This window comes from Podarcis gaigeae, assembly GCF_964106915.1.
Source record: "Podarcis gaigeae genome assembly, chromosome: 2".
Taxonomy (NCBI): domain Eukaryota; kingdom Metazoa; phylum Chordata; class Lepidosauria; order Squamata; family Lacertidae; genus Podarcis; species Podarcis gaigeae.
In genome coordinates this window covers 3,166,906-3,193,551 of record NC_139679.1, presented here as the reverse complement: position 1 = coordinate 3,193,551, position 26,646 = coordinate 3,166,906, and the positions used below count along the sequence as shown (strand labels likewise).

Below are 26,646 nucleotides of genomic sequence, written 5' to 3'. Positions count from 1 at the left end.
TCATCAGAGCTCAATTACTTATTCCAGCCAGGCAAAATAGGGAGGATGCAGAGCAGGGCTGGTGGGGGGGGGGAATCCTGGGGGTGGAAAAAGAGAGCTGCATTGGCCATAATCCCGCACAAGGCCTGAGGTCCCCAGCTCCTGCTGCAGAATTTACCAATACTATGTACGTATGTCCTATCTATGACAATCAGCTAATTCAGGGGACCTACAGCACATTATCTCTGACCTCCTCCTGCATTGCTGCAGAGCTTTGCAAGGGATGGGAGGTTCCCACCCAGCAGAACAGAGTGTTCCATAACTCAGGAAACCAGATGGGAATTGGTCAAGGCTTAAGAATAGCAGGCTGGGCTCCAGAGGTCAGGAACAGGACTTTTTTATTTATTTTAAGGATCTGTCAAGATATCAGTGCTTTTAAAACCGCTTCCCCAGCACAGCTGACAGTTTGAGAACAAAACTAAATTCTGCTTGCTTCATTGTGCCCTGCAGATCAGTTTGCTGGAAATACCCCCCCCCCCAAAAAAAATATATCTCTTCACAAAAAAGGAAAACCAATAGAGTCCCTTTCCCTTTCCTGCTTTATGATTATTGTCATTTCCTGGTTCTCACCCACCCCCCTCTTTCCCCTGGTGCAGGTTTCCCAGCACTGCTTGGAATGAGCTAGTGAGCATGTGGGAAGGTCTTAAGAACCTGGAAATGGGTTCTTTTCTTTGGCTTCAAAACCCTATGCATCAAATTGCTGGTTAAGCAAAACCCCATGTTTTGCACATGAAGCCTAAATCAAAGCCTTGGAAGTCTGTCTGAAAGACTGTCACTTTAATTACATTCCCAGGAAATTCAACATAATTGTTCAGAAACAGCAACAGCTACCACAATGGCAGAGTGACCGGTGAGAGGATTTTACAATTTCAATACATAATAAGTAGTAGGGCTAGCCACCTTTCCAGCTCAATCTTGCTCATGTTTTGCAGGGAGGAATACAAGCACTTACTGGAACATTAGGTTTGCACATCTAAAGTGGATTAAATCGCTCTGTGGCCCTGGGGCAACTAATCCACTTGTTCAAAAAGAACCTGGCTTTTGGGAAAGCAACAAGAATTGCAAGGGAAACACATTTGAAAAGAATGGGATGAACAAACGACTAACAGGAAGATGTGCAAACATCCCACAAGCAAATCAGGATGAAAGGAAGATGAATGTTCATTGTCATATAACTGTCCCACAAACAAATCAAAATTACCGGTAATGCTCAATATAGACTAGATATACAGTAATCCAATCTCTGTGTAAGCCTTTTGCAAGCAAACCAGGGCAAGCAAACAATAAATAGGTAACCTGGAGGGGTCCTTTGTGGTTTGGAAGGTGACTGGAAAATGCACTGAAAAGTGTGGGATGAATAATTAATGGGAATATGAGTAAACACCCTGAAAGCAAATCAGGATGAATGCTCAATAAATACTGGACTAAGGATCCATCCATAGCTAGGTTTAATGTGGATTGTGAACCACCTGTGTCTCCTTTATCTCCATGTGACATTTTCCTCCAACTACTTTTTCCTCCCCAAATCAGGAGTATCAGCTTAGTCAGCTTTTTCAAAGCATAGGGAATCTCTGGATTTAGGGAGTAGAAAATGAAGGACAGCAATATCTGGATGAGAACAGCTATATATTATAACAACAACAACAACAACAACGCCCTCTGCCTGCTTCCCTGTAACTTGACTTCTCATAGTGAATTGTGCTCAGAAACATACTGGGAGCCAATGTAGGTCTTTCAAGACCAGTGTTAGGTGGTCTACATGAATGAGGGAAAATTAAAGGAGATATAATGCATTCCCAAACCACATTAAACCCAGGTATGGACAGCCCCATAGTCTAACCACCATATAAGCTTTGTGCAAGCAAATCAGAATGAATGCTGAATTCATCAGGCTGCCTGGAGGTGTGCATAGGACTCCAACCAGGTAGCCTTATCCTATGCATGTGTTTTTTCAAAAAGTGTCACTGAGTTCCGATAAGCATGTTTAGGATTACAACATTTATCCATTAATCACAGATTAAAATCCTGACACACGCACACACCCTCTCAATTAACTGGTAAACCTGACAAGAAGCAAAAATCCCAGGACCAGCAGCTCTGGCCACACAGCTGTGCCAGCGCCAGCCTTCCTGTCCCAGATCAGTTGAAAAAGAAATGTAAAGAAGGATTTCCCTTCTGGTATGTATCCAAACCCAGCCAATGAAAGTTATGAAATGTCAGCATTTTCAGCCCAAGAGAAACTGCTTCTTGCAGGTTCTCCAAGGGAATACTTCCCACTTCACATATTATGGCTTATAAGCATACACTTAAAAGATGAAAATCATAAATCTAACATACAATGAGTGGGATTCACCTAATGCAGCCCATCAGTGATAGATCTGCACTGGGACTCCAGCTCACAAATGGGCCTTTCCTTCTCTCCCCTCCTCTCCCCTTGCACCCCCTGAAGGAAGAGGAGGACTGTTCCATCTAGCAACTGCAATGTTTGCACTGATGGAACATTTGTGTGATGTTGAGTTCTAACCAATGGGCCATTGGGCCTACTCTCACCATAGGGCCAAGACTGGCTGCACTCTGTCAAATGAACACTCAAGGAGCCTGGTTTGTTGCCATGCTCAAATATGAAATGGCCTACCAAGGACATCTTCATTGAGGTCTTGCAATATGCAGCAATGTATATTAATCAGCCAACAGTTCAATTCATCCATGAAGATTAAATATATTTAATAAGTTGGCAGCCTTAGCATCAACATGCAGGGAACATCTTTGCTTCATTTGTTTACTTGGAGATCCTCACAAAGTTACAATTCCCAGCACCCTGAACAAACTACAGTTCCCAGGATTCTTTGCAGGAAGCCTCATGCTTAAAATGTATGGCCTAAGTCTGCTTAGCCCATACGAGTTTTCCCTCAGAGCTCCTTTTCCCAGAATAATCCTTGAATCTTGTGGCTGCAACTGTCAGAGCTAATAGCCTGGAGAAACCCAGGAAGGTTGTATGTAAGGAGCCAAGCACATACACATTAAAAGGCACAGAGGAGCAAACCTCTGCCTCTGCCTAGGTCATTGCTCAGTCTTAGGGGTCATGCTAGAATCTGCAGCTGCCTGGAACCACGACTCCAATTGTCCCCTTGTGCCATCTGACCTCAACCAAACTGGTAGTTGCAATGTGACACTCTGGCCATCAGCAGTGATAGCTGCCCAGGAGCTTTCTCCTTCTGCAAGCTCCTACAGCGACACCAAGAAGCTGGGAGTCCCTACCACTAGCTCCTCTGATCCAAGAACCCCAGCTGGCACCTAACTACAATAATGCACTAGTGCAAAGATAGAGGGACTCTTGACAGGGAGAGGGTTGGGCTCCTCCTCCCATCCTGCACCTGCCACAACTGACTCATACAAAGCCTCACACACTGGAGCTGCTCCAGCACAGCTGCATCATTCACAGCAGCCACACTTGTGAAAACTGCACTCAGGTCTCGCATAGCCTCTCCACAAAGGGCCACAAAGCTGACCAATGGTCAACCGAAAGCAACTGCTCTGTGTGTGTGTGTGTGTGTGTGTGTGTGTGTGTGTGTGTATGTGTGTGATTGGATGGCTGAGCCCTTAGGGTCATTTCAGAAGGAGCAAAACCAGCCTAGATTTGCAGTCTCATTTCCTGTTTACTCAGCATTCCCAGATCTTCTGGAACGCTGGCTAGAAGATTTCCCTGCCAGGGGAGAAAGGCCATGCCTAATGAACTCTTGGTGGAAAAACATTTTAAAATAAGCCTGTGAACAAAATGTCTGCTGCTGCTGCTTCCTTCGTCCCTCACAAGATGGATCAATGGCCTGACTCAATACAGTGGTACCTCAGGTTAAGAACTTAATTCGTTCTGCAGGTCCCTTCTTAACCTGAAACTGTTCTTAACCTGAGGTACCACTTTAGCTAATGGGGCCTCCTGCTACTGCCGCGCCGCCGGAGAACAATTTCTGTTCTCATCCTGAAGCAAAGTTCTTAACCTGAGGTACTATTTCTGGATTAGCGGAGTCTGTAACCTGAAGATACCACTGTAACCCGAGGTACCACTGTATAAGGAAACTTCCGATGTCCTTGTGTACTTTAGGCAACAAATGGGGTGTGTGTGGGTAAGGGCAGGTGGTAGCTGTGTCCCCAAATCCAACACAGGACCCACATCCTAGGGATGGTTTACACACACCATCACTTGTTTTCTCTACACTTCAGGGCTTGCAAGTGACTGTGCAAACGGGCTCCGTGAACTAATTCTGTGTTTGCAAAGGTGAGAGGGGTCTGTGTCCCCCTGCGGGGATTTGATCTCTGATGGTGCCTTCAGTGTGGGCAAGCCATCATCGCTTGGCATCATGGAAATCCTGTGACTGAACCAGAGCTGTTTTTGTATCACCGCCATACCAGAGTACGTACTTCAAAATCAGACCTGGGGTCATAGGAAGCTGCCTCCTCCCAGAGCACTTTAGAAAGAGAGTGAAAGAGGAAACAGGGCTGCTACATGCTGAAGATGCATGCTAAGAAATGGCTCAAACAGGCTGCTGTGGCATTTGGCCAACCAGCTTTCACCCATCTGGGATTTTAAGATCTGTGTCAATAAAAAGCAAATGTCAAAATTGGTTCCTAAGCTTCTGAGCACTATCCATCAGACAAACCTCTCAGCCCCCAGTAATTTAGTTTCATTAGGTCCCTTGCAGTACCAAGGAGGGAAAAAAATTAAACTAAAGTCAACTGCCCTTAATTTTAAGAAGGGGGAAATATTTCTTCATACTCCAGAAGAGTAGTCACGTTAAGTCAGCTGAAGAAGAAGAAAAAACAAGCAAAACAGATTCTTTTCATAGTTTTCTAAAGAGACAGAAATTCTTTTGCAGTAAACCGCATGGGGGGAAGCAGGAGTTGGGGTAGGGGGTGTTTGTAGGAAACCAGTGTGGGGCCCCAATTCAGATCAGGAGCACCTTCTGGAGCGGGGAACAGAGGAAGTTGGTTTTTACTGTCAGACCAGAGGTCATCCAGCACAGTCTACACTGTTTCAGACTGGGAATACGCCTAGTCTTACCTGGGTATGCAGGGCAGGTGCCCACCACAAAGCTGAACCTTGCCCCTCGGGACCCTGAAGCTGTTTTTTCTTCAAGAAGTATGCTTTTTAAAAAGTTTATTAAAATGTGTTGTTTGGCCCTAACTGATTCACCCCGCCATGAGCTTTCGCAGGCTGCAGCCTATTTCATCAGATGCACTACAGGGGCTTCCAGACTGTCGCTATTTGGGGGGTAGAATTCATTGGCATGCCAGCAAATTCAGGTTGTGCAATTAAAACCAATTTGGCATGCTTGTGCAACAACCCTGCCCCCCACCCTGATTTTTTTGCAATAAGGAAAGCAATAGGGAAGCACACTGAAAAATGTGTGGTAATAATTGCTTGATGCGACATCATATAACCTCTCTGGAAACAAAAACATAATGAATGCTCAGTAAATAATCCAAGGCAGCATAAGCACCATACATTTAAAGCACTTTAATAAACTACAGTTCCCAAAATTCATTGGGAGAAGCCATGAGCTTTAAATGCATGGTGTATCCACAGCCTAGGTCTACGCAAACTTGTGCAAACAGATCAGGATGAATACTCAATAAATGAGCCATCTGGAAGTGACCTCAGAGACTTTGGACAGCTTGCAAGAAAACCCTTCCTCGCCTTTTCTCTCTTCCCCTTGCAGTGCCTACCCTCCGTCTCTGTTGTACACCTACCCGGCAGCCACTTGGTACTCGGGTGCTCTCTCTTCTTCCCAGCACTCTCAGAAGAGTGTCCATGGTGTTTCGGGGCTTCATGGTTACAGATGATGGTGACGGCACATTAATCCCACAATTGCCTTGGAAACACTGTCAGGTTGGCATTGCTGAGAACAAATCCACATGAGAGGGACGAGGTCTGCCCCAACTCACGGCATCCGTGGCTGTGGTGGATCTGCTTTATCCAGCTTCCCAAACTAGCTCAGCCCTTGGGAGTGTGTGAAAGAGGAGGATGTGGAGCTGGAAACAATGAGGCAGGAGCCAAGGCTGGGCTGCGAGATCAGGCGGGCAGGCAGGGAGCTGCTGTTTCCTGCCACACAATAGCTCCTTCCCTTTGCGCGGAGGTAATGGAAAAGGATGGACCGGGAAGGAGGGACAGCTGGGCCTGGCAGAGAAACAGAGGAGCCCAGGTCACCCCTTGAAGCCAGGGATGGGAAAGTGTCTGGCAGAGGCACTCAAAAGGGGCAGAGGCTACTAAGCACACCATACATTTAAAGCACAAAGAATTGTGGGAGCTGTAGTTGACCCCTCACGGAGCTACAACTCCCAGCACCCGTAACAAATCATAGTTCCCATGAATTTTTGGTGGGGGAGAGGGAAAGGTGTTTTAAATGTATGATGCAGATGCAACCAGAGGCAAGCAAGCCACAGTGTGGAACTATCCAACAGGTTCTGATTTGAAGGCATCGGTTTGCTCCTTGGGAGGGCTGGAGTGCCCCTAGCCCAACACTTACAGTATACCCGTTACAATGCTGAAGGGAGATTCAGCTGACAGTCCAGAAAGTGCTAGGCCTGTGCACTCCAGCTGTCCCAAAGCCCTGTTGCCTCAGCACTGACTCTCGTTTCCACAAATCCTTTTTTTCTTCTGAGCTGTCAATAGAGGGACCATTCTGTGCTCCTCAGAGGCCCAGATAATGCTGCTTGATAAACCTTAGCTGAGACACTTGTAAGCCACTGAAGCATTCAGCCATAAGTAACGGATAGCTAAATAGCAAGAATATAAGATGAGCCCTGCTGGATCAGAGCATCTTGCTCTCATCGTGGCCAACCAGATACTCGGGTTTTTGCTTTAGAAACTACTACAATACCCCACTGGGAAAGCAAAGAGTTCTGTTCTCTCCTTCTGTTTTTCCTCTCTGGGCAGAACGCTGTTGACCAGACACTGCTCAGAGAAGAGAGAGTCTGCCTTTTCCATGTTTCCAAGGCTCTTTGCTGGCCTCTTTCAACCGTGGGTGGGTGTTAAAGTGAGTCAGACCAGAGCTGCCTTGAGGAAGCTGAACGTCTGCCATGGAACTGGGTCAAATGGATGCAGCCAGGATGGCACAGATGATGTGGTCACAATGCAGGGGAGAGGCAGGTTGGGGGGCGGCACCCATGGCATTCACAACTTTTTACTTAGAAGCGCAGTGTCACAGACCTCCATAACCAAATGGCACCATCTTGGCACACCAGAAGCTTGTGTCCATTCCTCCTTTCAAGTTTCCTAATGAAACACACAAACACCAGTTTGAAATGGAGCTATAAATTCTGGGTGTTATTCGTAGCCAACCCTGGATAACAACCAGCAAAAAGAAAAAGAAAGAAAGTAACAGCGGAATTATATTTTGTCCCAAATTCTAGCATGACGCAGCCTATAGAAAAAACACATCCAAGTTTAACCAAGCCCAAGGTCCAGAGCCAAGTCTGTGGCAAAGCAAGGATTGCATTCCAAATTCACCCAAAGGCCAGAACAAGCCACCACGGAATTAGCAGCTGTCCCACCAGTGAAGAGGGAAATGAGTCAGGCTCATTTGGGGCATCACCTGCCGTGGTAGAGCAAGAGCAGGTGAAGCTTGGAGCCCAACGCTATGCCAGGGGTCCCACCAATGGGGCGTGGGTTGGAAGGGACTGTCACAGTCTCTCTCTGTGTCACACACACATGCTTCCCAGACTCTGGACTTACCCAGACTGCCTTTTGTGTCACATTTCTAGGGTCAGGTCAGGGCTTTAAAGTTCCATGTCCAAAAAGATTTGTGGTTTTGGTTGTGTGTGTGGATGTGTATCCTGGCACTTTCTCCAGGAAGACCTATGTCTTACTGCTGAATTGGAGCAAATCGCCATTGGGTTTTCTATGGATTGACATTTGCTCTGATTTTGACATTTGCTCTGATTCAGTGGTAAAACATGAGTTTTCTTGGGGGGGGGGGGCAGATAAAAACATCATTTGGACCCGGAGCTTAAAGGTGCAGCTCTGTGCCTGGAAAGGGCAGCACAAGATGAGCTCTCTGAGATGAGCTCTCTCTTATTTGATTCCAGCAAAGCTTTTAACTCCGTTGCTGTTTTACGTTACTGTCTGTTACTTTCCCTCTCCTGAGTTCTTTTAATGCTTTTTTAAAAGTCTGGTAAAACATTATTATTTAATTATTTAAACTGATGGGGATTATTGCTCTTTTTTTTCTTTTGATCATATCTGCTGCACACGGTGAACTGTTTGAGCATCTCTGCTGCTGGAGTGGAAAGTGGGATAGAAATTTCCGTTAAAATAAATGTGCTCATTGTCCTTCAGAAGTGTCTCTCCTCCTTGGACAATTCACGTGCTGCATGGGCTGAAAGAGTTCTTGTCTTACATTGAAAGGCTTTGCATTGTACAAATGCTGCCTTTTCCTCCTGTGGTGACTTGACAGCTACAGCTATAGCAATGTTGAGGCACTTTAAAAAGTTTTGGTTTTTTTTAATACTCACAATAAATACTTTTCAAATGAGTTGCTTTTCTACCACTTGACCTCTAGTGGGACCCACAGCAGCCTTTGATCTTTGCTTCTGCTACTCTGAAAGCTCTTTCTCACTGCCCTTCCAGATGGTGTCCATGAGAGTCCGTGTGGCGTCATGGTCAGAGTGCTGGACTAGGCCTTGGGAGACCCTGCTTCAAATCCCTCCTTGGCCATGAAGCCCACTGGGAGACCTTGGAACACTCACTGCCTCTCAGCCTCATTTCCTTGCAGGGTTGTGAGGATGAGATGGGGAGATTTTTGTATGCCACCTTGAGCACCTTAGAGGGAAAGTGGAATATAAATGTAATAATATTAATATTTTTTAGGCGGGTTTCAATTATGTTGGGAGTGGCTGTTTGCAATCACAAAAATGTTAATCTGCTTATGACATTCATCTCTTTCGATTTTCTTTCCCTTATATTTTTAAATGTAAGACGCCTGGAGTCCTCCTTAGGTAACAAAAGACTAGTAAGTCCAAATCAATGGGGTATTGTTTAGGAGTCGGCTGTTTGGGAGGAGGTTGTTGCTGTTTGTGATATTGTGTTTTTTTTTTGTATCTTTATTTTAGATCTTATTGTGATTTATATGGAAATTGTTTAATTTGGTTGTGTACTTTTAATGTTTTATTTATTGTTTATAATGACTTTTGTTATGTTTGTAATTATGTAATTTTTTCATGTTGTAAGCCACCTTGAGCATGGGTTTTAACTATGGAAAGGTGGCGCACAAATAAAATTATGTATATATATGTATGCATGTATTCCTAGCATCATATACTGACAAAACTCAGGTTGCACAATAAAAGTGGATTTGGAGCTTTTGCGCAATAGACACACACCCCACACTAAAAAACAGAGGACTTTTTGCAATAAGGAAAGTGACAGGAATAATAATAATTTTATTATTTATACCCAGACACTCTGCTTGAATCAATGTTGTATCATCTCCCTCCAAAGGAATTTGAACATATGCTCATTAAAAAGCCACCATCATCTAACCTCCCCTCCAAACTGTGTGCAAACTAATTGTGGTGACAGATAGGTAGCCGTGTTGGTCTGCCATAGTCAAAACAAAAAAAATTCCTTCCAGTAGCACCTTAAAGACCAACTAAGTCAGTTCTTGGAGCTTTCGTGTGCATGCACACTTCAGATCTGAAGAAGTGTGCATGCACACGAAAGCTCCAAGAACTGACTTAGTTGGTCTTTAAGGTGCTACTGGAAGGAATTTTTTTTGTTTTAATTGTGGTGAATCCTTAATAAACAGGCCATTTGGAAGCAACCAGCGCCTCTGAACCATGATCACCATATTTTGTCTTTTTGTGTTTTTATATTGTAAACCTCCCTGTGACCCTTGGATGAAGGGCAGTATATGAAATTTAATTTTAAAAATAATAAATATTGCAAGGATGGAAAGCCTGACTACAACTCCCATCATCCCTGATCATTGGCTATGTCCACTGGGGCTGAAGGGAGTTGGAGTCCAGCAATATCTGGAAGGGCCACAGGTTCCCCCAACCCTACCATATGGCAACAGCACAATCTTGCACTCCATCTTTGAATGTGACAGGGCTGCAGGAGACAATGCAGCTGCAGCTTCATCTAAGATTCTTCTACCTGCCTCCTTGTTACTGCAGGACAGAATTATTTTATTATTTTTTAAAAACCAACACAAACCCTTATAGATTGCAGCTGATGGGCAGCACCTGATAAACACGTTTCTGATTAGAAACGCGTGCAGGGAGGGGGTTTGATCCTGGGCAGGTTTTCCATCAGTCAAAGCATGATAACATTTTAGTTACCCCTTCCCCACTACTAACCAATACTAAATTATACAAAAAATAAGCAAAATATATGCAGATCTGCACAAGCCCTTCAGGCTGCAGCACCCAGCTTTTCTTGCTGCAGAACTTATGTTACCTTGAGGCAGATTTCATATACAGTGGTACCTCGGGTTAAGTACTTAATTCGTTCTGGAGGTCTGTTCTTAACCTGAAACTGTTCTTAACCTGAAGCACCACTTTAGCTAATGGGGCCTCCTGCTGTCGCTGCGCCGCTGCTGCACGATTTCTGTTCTCAACCTGAAGCAAAGTTCTTAACCCGAGGTACTATTCTGGGTTAGCGGAGTCTGTAACCTGAAGCGTATGTAACCTGAAGCGTCTGTAACCCGAGGTACCACTGTACATACATTTATATAGCAACACAAATTATACACACTGTTGTGGGCAGACATCAAGTCTTCTTGGATCAGCCCTATTTTTAATAGAACCTCAATCTCTACTAATGAGAGCCCGGTACAAATGACGTTACAGTTAGAATTGAAAAACAGGGTGGCCTCTGAGCATAGTCTAAGTCTAGAGATTTGTCTTCAGCACCAAAACTGAACCAAGCAGCTTACTATCCCATTGCAGAAAAGTCTGCTACAATGGGATAGCTTTCATTTCATTTCAGCAGCATAAATTAGGTGAGGAAAACGTCATTTCGTTGCTACGACTGTGAAGCAACTGGGAGTCAAAACCTCTTGCTGATCTACTACAAATCACCCAGAGATCTATCAGTAGATCTCTATCAGATCCCAACTGGCCTTCTGCCTGCCCTGATATACACAACCACCTCTTACAACTTTTACCCAACCATTAATGCCAGGATCCGCTTGAGTCTACTCACCATCTCCCTGCTGCCCTCAAATGAAAGTGTTATTAGCCACCCACTATAAAAGGGTTGTAAAGCATTCCTCCCATTTTTAAGGAGTGTTTAAGGGATTACTCAGAGCTAATAAAAAGCACATCTAATTATTTGACAGCTGGGGAGGGCAAACCGACCAGGTGAGCAGGCCAAAAGCAGTGAGCAAGAGACTCGGTTGCTCCTCTTAGCTTGGCCTTGCCAGGTCAGAGAGATGGAGATGAGTCAGCCACGGCCTGTGAGCGGCAGCTGTGGGGGCAAGGTGGTTACAAGCCAAAGCGCCACTGAGGCGAGAAGGCAAGCAGTGGGCCCACTTGGCCTGGCTGGCTGCCTCTTCTGCCACACACTGGCTTATCGGTGGATTTGGTTATGCTGAAAATGCACACACATTTAAGTTCAGCGTGATTAAGTGACAGAAGCCAGCAGCTGGCACTGTCTGTGTGTGTCTCTCTCTGTGAGAGAGATCAGTAACAAAATACCCACCATTGCAATGTGGTGCAGAGACAGGACCTTTTTGGGGGTGAAATGTACTATATACTTATACCCTCCAACATGTTGCGTCTTAAAACCGGAACATGCCTCTTCTCATCTGTGCTCCAAAGACACGCTTTTTGGCGGGTCATGCCCTCACAGCACCCAAAAACATGTGTTTGGGGTGCCGCACAAGATCACAGCCCCCCAAAAGCGCTTATCACGATTGCACGATATCACAGTGCACAGAATGGCTGCCATGCTTTCACAGGGGGAAATGAGATGTCCCAATTTTTCAAGGATGTTTTCAGGGTATGTATACTCAGACACGTAAGAACGTAGGAAGAGTGCTCCTGGATTAGGGCAAAGGCCCATCTAGTCCAGTATCCTGTTCTCACAGAGGCCAACCAGATGTCTACAGGAAACCCACAAGCCACAGTCCTCTCCCCTCATGCAGTTCCCAGCAACTGGGATTCAGAGGCCTACAGGCTCTGACAGCGGAAGGAGAGCATGCTAGCACGGCTAGTAGCCACTGATAGCCTTTTCTTCCATGGATTTGTCTAATCCTCTTTTAAAGCCATTCAAGTTGGTGCAATCAGTACAGCACTTCTTTCGGGGAGCAAGTTCCATAGTTTAAGTACAAGGTGCGTGAAAAAGTGCTTAATTTTGTCTGCCCTGAATCTTCCAACCTTTCAGCTTCATTGATGTCCCCGAGTTCTAGAAACACAAGGGGGGGGGGAAACCTTTTATATCCACCTCTCCCCACCATGCATAATTGTACACACCTCCACTGAACAGCACCCCTTGGGAGGGTCCCGTGCCATGAGATCCAGGCTTCCCACTGTCTCATGGTGATACTGTTGCGCAAGCACATCAAAGAGAGCATGGCAGCCAATCATTTATATGTCAGAAGGTGATGGTGTGTACTTGGGGCAATGCATTGCAAGTCCATCCACTCCCTCCAGCCTGGAGTGGCCTAGCTTCTGCAGACAGGATATTGTGATAACAGAGGAACAAATTCATTCATAACAAAGCAGGGGATAAAACTACAACTATGTGAGGATCAAGCCTAAAGGTAAAGGTACCCCTGCCCGTACGGGCCAGTCTTGACAGACTCTGGGGTTGTGAGCCCATCTCACTCAAGAGGCCAGGGGCCAGCGCTGTCCGGAGACACTTCCGGGTCACGTGGCCAGCGTGACAAAGCTGCATCTGGCGAGCCAGAGCCGCACACGGAAACGCCGTTTGCCTTCCCGCTGGTAAGCGGTCCCTATTTATCTACTTGCACTTAAGGGTGCTTTCGAACTGCTAGGTTGGCAGGCGCTGGGACCGAGCAGTGGGAGCGCACCCCGCTGCAGGGATTCGAACCGCCGACCTTTCGATCGGCAAGTCCTAGGCGCTGAGGCTTTAACCCACTAGGATCAAGCCTAGTAGAGGCTAATTCACAACAAAGGCTTAAGCACACAATTTCTCCCCCAAAAGTTTGGGACTATAGTTTCCCCTTTCACAAGTACAATTCCCAGCACCCTACAGAATTCTTTGGGGGATGTGCTTCAAACGCATGATGTGGATCTGCCTAGACTACCTACTTAGCGTGGCTCCGTCACCCGTATGAGTTTTGTTTCTTGGTCATGTTGGAGTGCGAGGGAATCTTGGGAACCACCTTTTTAAAAATTCTTGGTAGAGAGATACAAAAACAGCAACATGGTGCCACTCTTACACAAACAGGGCCGCTAAATAGTCATATCATTTAAAAAATAATAATATCGTTTTAAACAAAAGTGAAACTAGACCAGCTTGGGTTTCAGCATATCTGCTGAGGCCAGAAGGAAACGATAGGGCTTCATGGGGGGACTGAACAGTGAAAGCTGTTCCCTTCCAATCTTACAAGCCAAGACTGGTGGCTGCAGCTCAGGACTTTGTAAACTGTCTTTCCTAATGAAGCAGGAGGCAACAACTCGATAAATATGCACCGTTATTTGATCGGTAGGATTAATTTATTGTGATGCAAGACACACATTCTTGTTGGCGTCTTAAGCAATGTCGTCTCCTGGATGGTTCAGATCAGTATTGAGCAAAGACTGAAGTTACAAGCAACCCCTCGCAATTCTGGCCATATACAGTGGTACCTTGGGTAAAGAACTTAATTCATTCTGGAGGTCCGTTCTAAACCTGAAACCGTTCTTAACCTGAAGCACCACTTTAGCTAATGGGGCCTCCCATTGCCGCCGCATGATTTCTATTCTCATCCTGGGGCAAAGTTCTTAACCTGAGGTACTACTTCCGGGTTAGTGGAGTCTGTAACCCGAGGTGTTTGTAACCCGAGGTACCACTGTACAGGGCAAGAATACATGGCTGATATAGGGAACTCCTCCCTGCCAAGAATCCAGGAATTGTAGTCTGTGACTGGTACAGTTCCCATGATCCTTTGTGGGGGGGCATGTGCTTTAAATGTATAGCATGCGCCCAGCCAGTGTCGCCCTACCCAAGGCCATGCTCAGTTGGCAGCCCTCTTAAAGTGTCAAAATTGCACTGGATGTTGGATCCTCCCTTAGCGGCAGTTAATCTGGTACAATATTTTGGAAACTGGGAAATCCCCTATCATGGGGAGACACACAAACATAGCCCAGCTTAGTCATTTGCCAAATACTGATGGTCACAAATTATTTCACACTTTGTACCCCTTTATCACCTTACAGTTTTTTAAAGGGGGTTGGGGAACCTCCTTTATCAGCCCCATTTCCACATGGGCGACCTTGGCTTAGGGAAGTGGATGCCTGTGGTGGGAGGGGCCAGAGGAGAAAGTGGGCCGAGCAATGGATGTGACTACAGTGGTACCTCGGGTTACAGATGCTTCAGGTTACAGACTCCACTAACCCAGAAATAGTACCTCGGGTTAAGAACTTTGCTTCAGGGTGAGAACAGAAATCGCGTGGCGGCAGCAGCAGCAGCAGCAGCAGCAGGAGGAGGCCCCATTAGCTAAAGTGGTACCTCAGGTTAAGAACACTTTCAGGTGAAGAACGGACCCCTGGAACGAATTAAGTTCTTAACCTGAAGTACCACTGTACCTTCCAGCCACACAAAAGTCAGAGGTTTCCGAGAACACACCCCTCTCCACCCAGGCAAGCAGAGTGTGTGGACGCTTCCCAGTCAAAAAGCCTTCCATAAGGGTGCAGAATAGGCTTGGGGAGGGGAGCTGCCTGGGAGAGGAGCCCAGGGAAAGAGCCTGTGGCCCAGAGGGTGAGCTCCACCCCCTCCCATTTTACTCATAGGTGCATCCCAGGTTGTTAGCCATGGACAGCTAATAAGTGAAACTTCCATGTTCTGAACATCAGACATTGGGGGCAAAACCAACATGGGCGGCGGGGGTGGGGGAGAGACTGTTGCCTTCCTGGCTGGCCACTGTTAGAAACAGGATTCTGGATTAAGCAGATTCGTGGTTTGATCCAGCAGGGCTGCTTTTACATGCTCACATTTAAAGCACTGGCTTCTGCATGGGCTTTTTTGTAAAGTGAAATGAGCTGCTAGCCCCCTGCAGACCCATATAAAGTAGATAAAGCATATTTGTAAAATATTACAAGTCCTCCTTCAAAAGCCACATCTCCAGGCTGTCTAGTGAAGTCGGAAGCAACCCATCAAAAGGCCAGCATCCCATCAAAGCTCCCCTCTTCCCCTTTTCTGCAACTGCCTTTGAAGCCTATTTGGTCCATCCAGGCCCCACTCCCGGAGCAATCCTGTGTCTCCGCCACAGCCTTTAAAAATTGGGAGAAAATTGTGTTCCCAGCCATTGGAGCCCCTTTGCAAGAAGCTGCTCCCCCTAACTCGGTGTCACAAGCAGTAAGGGAAGGGAAAAGGAAAAGTTCCCAGCTTACCTTCATGGATTCTGATGGTGTCTGATTTGGGGCTGGCATCTCAATGCGCTGCAAAACTGGTGGCAGCCCCTGAGCTGGCCTCCATCTAAAACCCCTCTGCCCGATTCTTACTGAGAGAGAAGGGAGCTGCAAACTTCCTTGCGGTAAAGAAACCTGAGTGTCTCTTGAGCCTGAGCAGAAACACACCCTCCCTTTTCTCTCTTCCCTCCCTTCCTTCCTTTCTCCCTCCCTCCCTCTCTGAGATTTTTCCCAGCCCCTTTTCCCTACCCTCCTAATGCAGGGAATGATGACCACCCCCAAACTGCGTTTCCTGCTGAAAGTATGAAATCTCGTAGGAAGGGAGGGGAGAGAGGAAGAAAGAGTGGGAAATCAGCTCTGCGAGTCAACAGCTGCGGCAGAAAGCAGGGAGAGTTGATCGCCCTGGCTCAGTCCATATAATGCACAGATGAACCATGCCGATTCCCTTAACCAAGCAGAAGGGTCTGGGGGTGGAGGGGGGGCTGACCATGTCTGGAAATCACTCTTCTCTAACTGCTTTATCCCGGATGGGTGGGTCTGGTTGGGCTTGTTCAGTGTAGAAGGAAAAGGCACTTCATACATTCTGCAAAGCACTCTGCATTTTTATTACTTTGCTTGCTCATTTCAAGGCTGAACCCTGATTATCATTTTTTAAGTGGCTTTGGTAGGATCTAAGCTCCCGGTCAATTAACCCACATGGGGGCCTGGTTGGGGAGATTGCCTACATGGTTATGCTGAAGCAGAGTGGGCCCAAAACACTTTCAGATTGGTGGCAGAATAAACTCTGGTATATTAGAGGCAATTCATGGGCTGCTGGATGGACATCCTAGAATCTGGCTAAAATCTGCTGTGACCTGGGAGTCAACTCTGCAGGACTTACTTAGGAACAGGCTTGTTCTCCAGCAAACAAGGACTTTCCAAACTCACTGCTGGACCAGATGACCTTTGTGGTCCCTCCCAACTCTACAGTCCTATGATTCTATAATTTTATGATTCTGTACACCAGTGTTTTCTATGCAATGCTTCCTCCATGTGCCCCCAACACTCGAGTACAAGGGCTGTACACTTCATTCAGCATCCTGAGAATCTCCCTCTGTCCCACATCCATTCACTTTTTTAAAATAAAAGTAAGATTGTAGCCCTTACAGCTGCAAAAAAAGGGGGAATTCAAAAGTATATAAGCAACACCCACTGAAATTTCAGGAGCTAGGGAGCTGGGGAAGAGAGATAAATTTCTGTTTGTCAGAGGCAAAGCTTCTGTGATCCCCGATGAGCAAAAACTGAAGAAGTTGTCCAAAACTATCAAATAGATGCTAGTCTGTCAAATCTATATAGGTTGAACGATTTGGTTTTCTGGGCAGTTTGGATAACATTAGTGCAAAAGGTTCAGTTTTCAGCACAGAGGGCATACCAACCCCTTGCTACAATAAAAATTGCCTGCTTTTGAATTGGACCATGTCATGTCTGGCACTTTTACCAGCTGCATGAGCAATTAGGAAGTGATAATACTGTTCTTCATGCTTTGAAACAGGAGTGCTGAGCCCTTGGCCCGCTAGATGTTGTTGGACTACAACTGCCATCAGCCTTAACTAGGACACATACTGGCTTGGGTGGATGGGAGATGTAGTTCAGCAATATCTGAGGGCCAGAGGTCCCCCCCCCACTCTGCTTTAAAACTTTTACTCTGCCAATGAGGCCAACCTTATTAATTATTGGGAATCAAAGAGTTCTCAAAGGTAAGAGAAGAGCCCATATACTCCTCAACCGCCTCCCCTCCTCAAGGCTCTGGAGACCCTATAGGCATGAAGCGGAATGAAAAGGTGATAGGCAGCATGCTCACATGTCTGAATGGTGACAGGTTGAGGCTTCAGATGGGGAACATAAGAAGCTGCCTTTTATTGAATCAGACCAGCTTGGTGTATCTAACGCAATACGGTCTACCCAGAGAGACCATCTTTGCTGTAAGTCTTGCAAGACTCATTCCCTGGGTTACCCATCTGTTTCCACCTGGTTTGGGAGGACGGGGACCTCACCGACTAGCTGTTGCTAGAGCTTAAGCATCCAGAGATCAGCTTTGCTGTGAATTCTGCAAGACCAGCTAACCAGAATGCTTAGAGGCTGCTGGGTGCAGAGGTTTTTGTTGGGGTTAAGATTTAGTTGTGGAAATGTTTATTATTATTATTTTTGTTATTGATCCAAGGCTGCCCAATGAGTTCTCAGGGCTAAGCAGCTGTTTGAACCCAGGTCTCCCATATGCAAAGCCAAAGGTCACAAATTCAGCTGTTGAGAACGAATGGTCATGCTTCTCATTTTACATTACCTACAATCACAAATACCTCTCAAAGAACAGTAGCCAAATAAAAGCAAGTAAGACACAAGCAATTGCATATAGAATAGCATCCACTTTCCATGCAGAAGGTCTTAGGTTCAATCCTAGGCCTCTCTAGTTTGGGCTGGGAGAGAAAACCTGTTGGAAATCTGGGAGAGCTTCTGCCAGTCCGTGTAGACAATGCTGGGTTGGATGGACCAATGTCCAGACACAGTATAATACAGCTTTCTAGGTTCCATTTTAAAAAACAAAAAATCCAACAGCATCCAGAGAAGTGTGGCACATCCATGGAGTATTTTAATGGACCCCACCAGGGTTGCCATAGTCTATGTTTGGGGACTTTGGTGCTGACATAAGGAAAATTTATCCTGCTGCACAATGAGTAATTGCACACTGAACAGCTTCCCTTGTGCTAAAATGGAGCCTCCCAGGGCAACTTAAAATCAGCTTTTATAAGGTATCCTGTAGCCTGCAAACCAGCCTTGAGCAATGCTCTTGGTGTTTTTTTAAAAGTAGCAGAAGTCCTGATTGGGCCCATTAAAATTCCACAAAACTGAAAGTTTTTACAGCATACGGTAAGGTCTCCCCCAAATAATCACTGGTGCACAGCCTCAGCAGCTTTTAATCAGATCCTGGATTTAGCTAACTTCTAAAACACGCCCCTCCAAAGAATCCTGGGAACTGAAATTTATTAAGGATGATGGGAATTGTAGCACTATGAGGGGCAATCTACAGCTCCCAGGATTCTTGGTGTGGGTATGTAGGTGCTTTGAATGCACTTTAAATATTTGGTGTGTACACATATTTGGTGTCTAACAGGTCTCTCTCTCTCCTGTCTGCTCCATTTGTATTTGTGAATGAACAAGTCCTTTCCCACCCATCTCCTATCTACCTGCATTGAATTCTCTGCCGCCTCGACAGATGCGGACCCTTCAGTACTGCACTACCAGTGCAACATGCCTAGCGCTTACTGTGACTCCCAAGTGGCCTTCCAATCCTCAGCCTGGCCTCTTGTCCTCAGGCAAAGGAAGTGCTGATAGCACTCGAGAGACCCACACCCTTTCCTCCCCTTGGCAGAGTCCTCCCCTCCTTTCCTGAATCCTTAGTCCAGAACCAGCTGAACCAGGAAGCTGAAGGCCTGAGACCTGTCAGGAAGGAGAAGGCTAAGTCACAGCTCTTGTCAACAACTGTTCCCAACTGCATCAGTCACTAACTACTGGGAGTATCCATTCAGATTGGGGCTCCCAGATAGACTGGAGCACTGAGTTTTTCCTCCCCTTCTTCCTTTACCTGTAGTATTGCCACCGGATAGAAAGAACAAGCCCAGCCTGCTCTGGTGCCTCTAACAGCATCCTGATCTGCAGACATTAGACAAGGAGGCTTTTCATAGCACAAAGGTAAACAAAGATGTTATGCTGCTGTTTCTCTTGTTTAGAAACAAAATCCGGCTCATTTTAGCAGTGTGATGTTGGCTTTCTAATCTGCTTTCAAATCACTTGGAGGGGATTAGTTATTATATAAATATAGTGGGGGTTTCTTTAAACTACCTTCTGCTGATAAAGAAATAGGAGAAAGGGAGGGTTTCATAGAATCATAGAGTTGGAAGAGACCACAAGGGCCATCGAGTCCAACCCCCTGCCAAGCAGGAAACACCATCAGAGCACTCCTGACATATGGTTGTCAAGCCTCTGCTTAAAGACCTCCAAAGAAGGAGACACCACCACACTCCTGGGCAGCAAATTCCACTGTCAAACAGCTCTGACTGTCAGGAAGTTCTTCCTAATGTTTAGGTGGAATCTTCTTTCTTGTAGTTTGGAACCATTGCTCCGTGTCCGCTTCTCTGGAGCAGCAGAAAACAACCTTTCTCCCTCCTCTATGTGACATCCTTTTATATATTTGAACATAGCTATCATATCACCCCTTAACCTCCTCTTCTCCAGGCTAAACATGCCCAGCTCCCTTGGCCGTTCCTCATAAGGCATCGTTTCCAGGCCTTTGACCATTTTGGTTGCCCTCCTCTGGACACGTTCCAGTTTGTTTAACATAGTTACAGGACTTCTCTCACACATAGTGTGGGTTATGAACTGGATTAAAAACTAAGCCCAAATCATGTGTCCATACCAGTGGTGGCGAACCTATGGCACACGTGCCAGAGAGGGCGCTCAGAGTGCGCCATTGCCCCAGCAGGGGGTGGGGGAGGAGGAGGAGGAGAGGATGGGTCCTGTGTGCTGTCCAAAGCCTGCGGCACCAGGGCCTGGGGGGCGAGTGAGGGGCTGAGCAGGCATGACTTTTGATGTGCCAAGGCCTTCTGCCAGTCTGTTTTTCCTACTCTGGAGTAAGCTGCCTTGAGTTCAGCAGGGCTTAACCCCCATGTCAGTAAGCATATAAAGACGGCAACCTAAAACTGGGCTGCTGGGTTTGAATGTTTGCTGGGCTTCCCGTGGAAGCCAACAGAGAAATTCATTCCGTGGAGGCTGCGATCAAATGGCAGCCGAAGAAACATCAAATAATAATAATAATAATAATAATAAATAAATAAATAAATAAATAAATAAATAAATAAATAAATAAATAAATATTTATACCCTGTCCATCTGGCTGGGTTTATTTATTTGTATGTGCACATGCAGACAATCATTACTATCTCATATTAAAAATTGGAAGAGGGTAGCTCTCAGTACAGCCCTCCAGTGTACACTAGCAGCCAAAATTATGGAACCTGCTGGAAAAAAATGTATTTCTGAGATTTGATGGCCCATAACACCACTTTGTTTGGGAGTAATACCAGTGCTTTTTTACTGTGGGGACACAGGCGGACGCATACCCCTAAACGTTTTGTGAATTTAACGGGAGAAGAAATTCACTACATTTATTTTTCCCAATTTGAATTGTATTTATTTTCCCCCGGTGGTCATTTTCTTGAGTCAAAATGAGAGTACCCCTAAACATTTTTTAAGAAAAAAAGCACTGAGTTATGCCATAAAATTATATACCAATGGAAAGATAATTTAATAAAGAATGTAATGCAATAACTTTTAAGAAGGGTTATTTATTACAACAGTGGCCCTAAAGAAGAAACGTGAAACACACACAAAAAATGAGATATACAGGTTAAATTGCCGTGTTGGCACTTTGCAACAAATAAGTGGGTTTTGGGTTGCAGTTTGGGCACTCGGTTTCTAAATGATTCGCCATCACTGGTTTATACCATGATGGTAATATAGTAAATTCCATGTTTTTGCTACATTCTCCTAGGTGAAGAGTACAGCACTCTCTTCATTTGCTTATAACAGAAAGAATACTGCCCCTTCTCCACAAACTCCCTTCTCAAATAGCAGTGTATATTGAGTCTATTCATCTCAATTAACTTCTAGTGTTGAACGTTGCCAAAGGGGGCGGCAGGGAATCCTCTCACAGCTGCTGTGGAGAGATCACGAATGCCTTTGTGGAAATCAGAGCGCGCCACCTTCTGGCCAGGTACCAAACTGCACTGGGAATAAATGACGCTGGAAGAGAACGCTTTTTCCGTGCTAGCTGTCTTCTCTGGAATGCCTATCATTTCTCCAACTCAGTTATTATCCAGATGACAATACTACCAGACTGCTGCATTGCACCGTATTTGCCACCCAGCTTTGTCGCCATTTCTGCAATGATGAACACAATAGCTTTGGAGTGGAAATGCATTACTGGTTCAGGCAGTGGGGGTGGCCGCGGGGGTGATGGAAGATCATTAGTAGTAGGTGGTGTCTGGGGTTGCACCCTTCCTTAAAGCTGGAGTCTGCTTCTTTAAAAAATAAGATGTGGTGATATCATGCTGGTTTTGCACTAAAACATGGCAGCACAAATGTATAGACAGCTCCCCCACTTTCTACTCTCCAGTCTTGGGCATTGAGAATAGAAAGTCTTATAACATCATCATCAGGGTAATGTATTGTTACAAAGGCTACACACCACCCCCAGTATCCACCAAACAGTAGCTATGTGCAGGTTCCCACATCCAGAATGAAGTTTGATTGGCCCAAACTCAGCTTGTAGTGCACAAGCAGCAAATGACAGTACATTTTTTGGAGGGGACCAGTTCACCATCCTCCAGACCTAGTGGCGGGCTGGACTGCGCACGTGGCAGAGGGGACTTCTCTCTCCCCCCCCTCTCCCCAAGCCCCTCCCCTCCCCCTGCCTACCTCCTCCACCGCTCTGCCTGTGATTGGGAGCCGGCGGTGGTGGCGGCACCTCTTCTTTTCAGGCCAGTTTCCCCGGGTGCCAGGAGCGGGGCCATCAGGTGCGCCAAGCTCCAGCCCACAGCGCGGCCATGGGGAGAGAGGCTTCCTATCAAAGCCCAGCCCCTTTCCTCCACAGGGCGGGGAGAAGCCAGGAAGAGGGAGGGAGGACGGAGAAGACGCCACCACAGTGAGGGGGAGGAATTGCAAAAAAATGGTGCCCATTTTTTTTTTGAAAAAAAGGGCTATCATGCCGATCCAAGCGGCGATTGCAGAACCGTTCACAGGCCGGATCCAGAGGGCAATTGGGCCCGCGGGCCTTAGTTTGCCGACCCCTGATCTGGAGGAACCCTGAGACAGAGACCACTTCCCCCAATTCTGTTTCTGTTGCCTCTGTTGGTTGATTTTGGTATTGATATTGTCATTTTTGACTGCATGTGGTTGAAGGTGGTGGAATCAGGTTCACTAGGGCAAATGGGGCACTGCCCCACCAAGCTGAGTCTGCCCTCAAACAGCCCCCACCCACCAGCCCTTTTACTTACAAACAACCAGGGGCGGGCAGGGAGTGACACTGCCTGTCAGCTTAGCCTCAGTTTCATACTTGTAGAGTTCAGCAGGGAGGTGGATGGGAACAGAGCTAGAATAGATTCAGGTAGGTAGCCGGGTTGGTCTGACGCAACTGAAATAAAAACTTTAAAAATTAAAAATTGTCTAGTAGCACTTTATAGACCAACTAAGTTGCACGAAAGCTTATACCAAAACAAACTTAGTTGGTCTATAAGGTACTACTAGACAATTCTTTATTTTTTTATAGAGTTAGAATATGTTTGCTGTTAGTGCCAGTGCCTCTGACTCCACCTCCCTTGACCTTCCTGCCTTCCGCCCTGCCATTCACAACACTGGTTGTGGGTCTGCTTGCCAGAAGGAACTTCTATTTTGGGAGAAATGATGAAATGATATCTTCCATTATCTCTTCATCTGCAGCCAGATGCTCCCTTTTATTCTTTGAAAGCTGCTTAGGTGTGTGTGTGGAGGGGGGCGGAATCATTGCATGAGGCTGAAGTGGAAGAGTGCTTAACCCTTCCCCTATCTGCTCCGCCCCCCTCCAAACTGCACTGCCAAGGACTTCCGACCCATGGGCGTAGCCAGAAGGGGCAGCTACTCCCCTAAGATCAAGTAAATAAATAAAAATACTTAACTGAGTTAGTTAAGCCTGCCCCCCCTAACATAAATCCTGGCTATGCCCATGTTCCCCCTGTGCAGTGGGGGGAGCAACTTGGAGAAGGGAAGCTGGAGGAGGGCAGAATTAAGTCTTTCCCTGCACCCACCCTCCCTCCTCTGCCTCCCACTCTCCTCTAACTAATAGCTTCTCATCTAAAGGGACCATTGGTTGCCACCCTGCCCATTTGGGCCTAAGGCAAATCTTCTGCTGGCTGTGGTTATGGAGTGGAAGGGGAAATCTGCCTTCAAGTGCATTCTTAAAGAGAGAGGAGAGCATCGATTCTGTGTGGCCGGCTAGCTATGGGGGCACTTCAAAAGATCAAGAGCCCCAATGTTTTCTGCTTGTTACCCTTCCCAGTTAATCTTTGGTGGTGGCTGAAGAAGATTTTAATCCACATTTGAATTGACTCTTACCCTCAGAGCTCTAAAGTTAATCCTTAAACCACAACCTTTTACTAAATGCACAGAGTCTGGTGATGAGGATGCTGCTGGCTGCTAAAGGGTTAACACAGCTATTTGGGTGAATGGAGAGTTAACCTCTGGCTGTTCCCTTGTGATAGGAGGAGGAGGAGGAAGGGGGGATATTTTGGCAGCTTCCAACTGTCTAGCATAGCCGTCTCCTAGCCCTGTGTGATTCCAGGACCCCCCAAGCAGACAATGGCTCCTAGGGGCTTGGGGCAGTCACTTATTTATTTCCCAGGCCTCTTAACGGAAAGGGGAAGGCGGGAAATAAGTAGGGCGGGAGTGGAAACCGCACCGCAGGAACTATGCACAAGTTCCAAGGGGGGAAATAAGTAGGGCGGGAGTGGAAACTGCACCGCAGGAACTATGCACAAGTTACAGTTGTGGGTTTCCCATGGGCATCTGGTTGGCCCCTGTGACAGCAGGATGCTGGACTTAGAAGCATAGAATTGTAGAGTTGGAAGGGACCATGAGGGTCATGTAGTCCACCCCTGCAATGCAGCAATCTTTCACCCAATGCCTGAGCCTCATACTCTACTGACTGAGCTGTTCCTTTGGTCTGATCTGGTGGGGCTTGTCTTACTGCCCTGTTCCCCCCTGCTCCAGATGACCTCCAGCATTCAGCATTCATCCCGATTTGCTTATGCAAAGTGTACATGGTGGTTGGAATCTGCCTGGTCTTCACTGGTTCTGCTTTCTTTATAGCAGCACAGTTATATGAAAATCAACATTAGTTCTGCATTCACCCTGATTTGCTCGTGAGGCCTTTAGTCATTTGTTCATCCCACACTTTGCAAACCAATGGGGAAATGCAATTGTTATAAGAATGTAAGATCTCAAATATATAAATTAAATGTTCATAAATTTACAAGGCAAACACATACATAAGTATATAAACCACGTGTCTGAAATAGTACAGGAGAGCAATCCTGAAACCATTTTGACTCTATCTGCGCCCTGTCCCTGCCTGGCTCGCAAGCGCCCACCCCCATCAGTGGCGGAAACTGGGTGAGTGCAGAGGGAGCCCCTGGTGTTGACAGGCAGGGGCAGGGTGGGCATGGAGGGTGCTCTTCACCCTCCATGCCCCGCTCCTGCCCTGCACACTAGCCCCAGCCCGACAGCTGGCGGCCAGGCGCTTGCATGCCAGGTGGGCGCAGGGATGGGAGCACAGAGAGTGAAGAGACCCTCTGCACTCCCCAAGCCCCTGCCATTGCTGGGGCGCAGAGGTTGCTTTTCACCCTCCGCACCCTGCCCCCACCCAGCATATGGGCACACGCCTGTAGCTGGCGGGCGGAAGTGGGACGGGTGCCGCGGTCACCCAGCACCCATCAGCTGATGGGTGGGTGCTTGTGTGCACATGGTTAGTGCCCCCCAAGATTCTGCATCTGGGGCCCTGGCCTCCTGCCCCCCTCCGACACCACTGTATCCTATCTGGAAATGGAATTTAGGCTGAGGTGTGTACATTTGAGACAGTCATTGCACATGTGCAGCCATCCCCCCCCCGCCCCCTTCCTGGACTGTACAGCAACATAAGAGTGAGATGTGAAACACAGCCGGGGAAGAAGGGATCAACCTGATGTGTTTCAAGTCACCAATGTGTACATGGCTGGCCTGGAGGGAATGCTTATTCAGGTAGGGGAAATGGCTAGGTAGGAAATGTTGATGAAGAAAGATATATACAAATACAGTGGTACCTCAAGTTACAAACACTTCAGGTTACAAACTCCACTAACCTGTAAGAGTTACCTCGAGTTGAGAACTTTGCCCCAGGATGAGAACGTAAATCATGTGCCGGCGGCGCAGGGCAGCAAGAGGCCCCATTAGTGAAAGCACGCCTCTAGTTCAATGCTGTCAACTTTTCTCGCGAGGAATCCTATTCGGAATAAGGGAATTTCCCTTTTTAAAAGGGAAACGTTGACAGCTATGCTCTAGTTAAGAACAGTTTCAGGTTAAGAATGGACCTCAGGAACGAATTAAGTTTGTAACTAGAGGTACCACTGTACCGCACCAAAGCAACAAAGTTCTCCCCACTCGCAATAAAATGCAGGATTTAAATTAAACAAGAGCAAAACCAAAGTCTTAGAAAAAATCTTAGATAATGAGGAAAGAAAAAACCTTTTTGAAAGGACAGGCCTTGTTTCTGTGAAAAAAGTTAAATATTTGGGTATAAATTTATCAGTAAAGAATTTGAATCTTTACAAAGATAACTATGAAAAATTATGGAATGAAATTAAGAGAGATCTTGAGGTATGGTCAAATCTAAAACTCTCATTGATGGGCCGAATATCAGTGGTTAAGATGAATGTATTGCCGAAGATGTTATTCTTATTTCAAGTTTTACCAATCATCGATAATGTCAAATGATTTAAAGAATGGCAGAAGGTATTGTCTAAATTTATCTGGCAGGTGAAAAAACCTAGAATTAAATATAAATTACTTACAGATATAAAAGAAAGAGGGGGCTTTTCCCTGCCAGATTTGAAGATATATTTTGAAGCTGCTGCATTCTGCTGGATCAAGGATTGGATTCAATTAGAGAATGATCATAGAATCATAGAATCATAGAGTTGGAAGAGACCACAAGGGCCATGGAGTCCAACCCCCTGCGAAGCAGGAAACACCATCAGAGCACTCCTGACATATGGTTGTCAAGCCTCTGCTTAAAGACCTCCAAAGAAGGAGACTCCACCACACTCCTGGGCAGCAAATTCCACCGTCGAACAGCTCTTACTGTCAGGAGGTTCTTCCTAATGTTTAGGTGGAATCTTCTTTCTTGTAGTTTGGATCCATTGCTCCGTGTCCGCT

General features: G+C 46.3%; 1 protein-coding gene across 4 annotated transcripts in view; it reads right to left on the bottom strand.

Moving 5' to 3' along the window:
• The window catches only part of TNS2 (tensin 2), a 135,156-nt gene that overhangs the window by 76,803 nt on the left and 31,707 nt on the right, over positions 1 to 26,646 (bottom strand). Inside the window, exon 1 of one of the 4 annotated variants that reach the window (XM_083729148.1) lies at positions 15,595 to 15,779. The exons of 1 other annotated variant lie outside the window; for it this stretch is intronic. In XM_083729148.1, the coding sequence (XP_083585274.1) occupies positions 15,595 to 15,633 (39 nt within the window). In that variant the 5' untranslated portion in view covers positions 15,634 to 15,779. Of the gene's footprint in view, positions 1 to 5,784; positions 6,207 to 15,594; positions 15,780 to 26,646 lie in introns of those variants that run through there. 2 more of the 4 variants (XM_083729151.1, XM_083729147.1) reach the window with 2 other exon arrangements.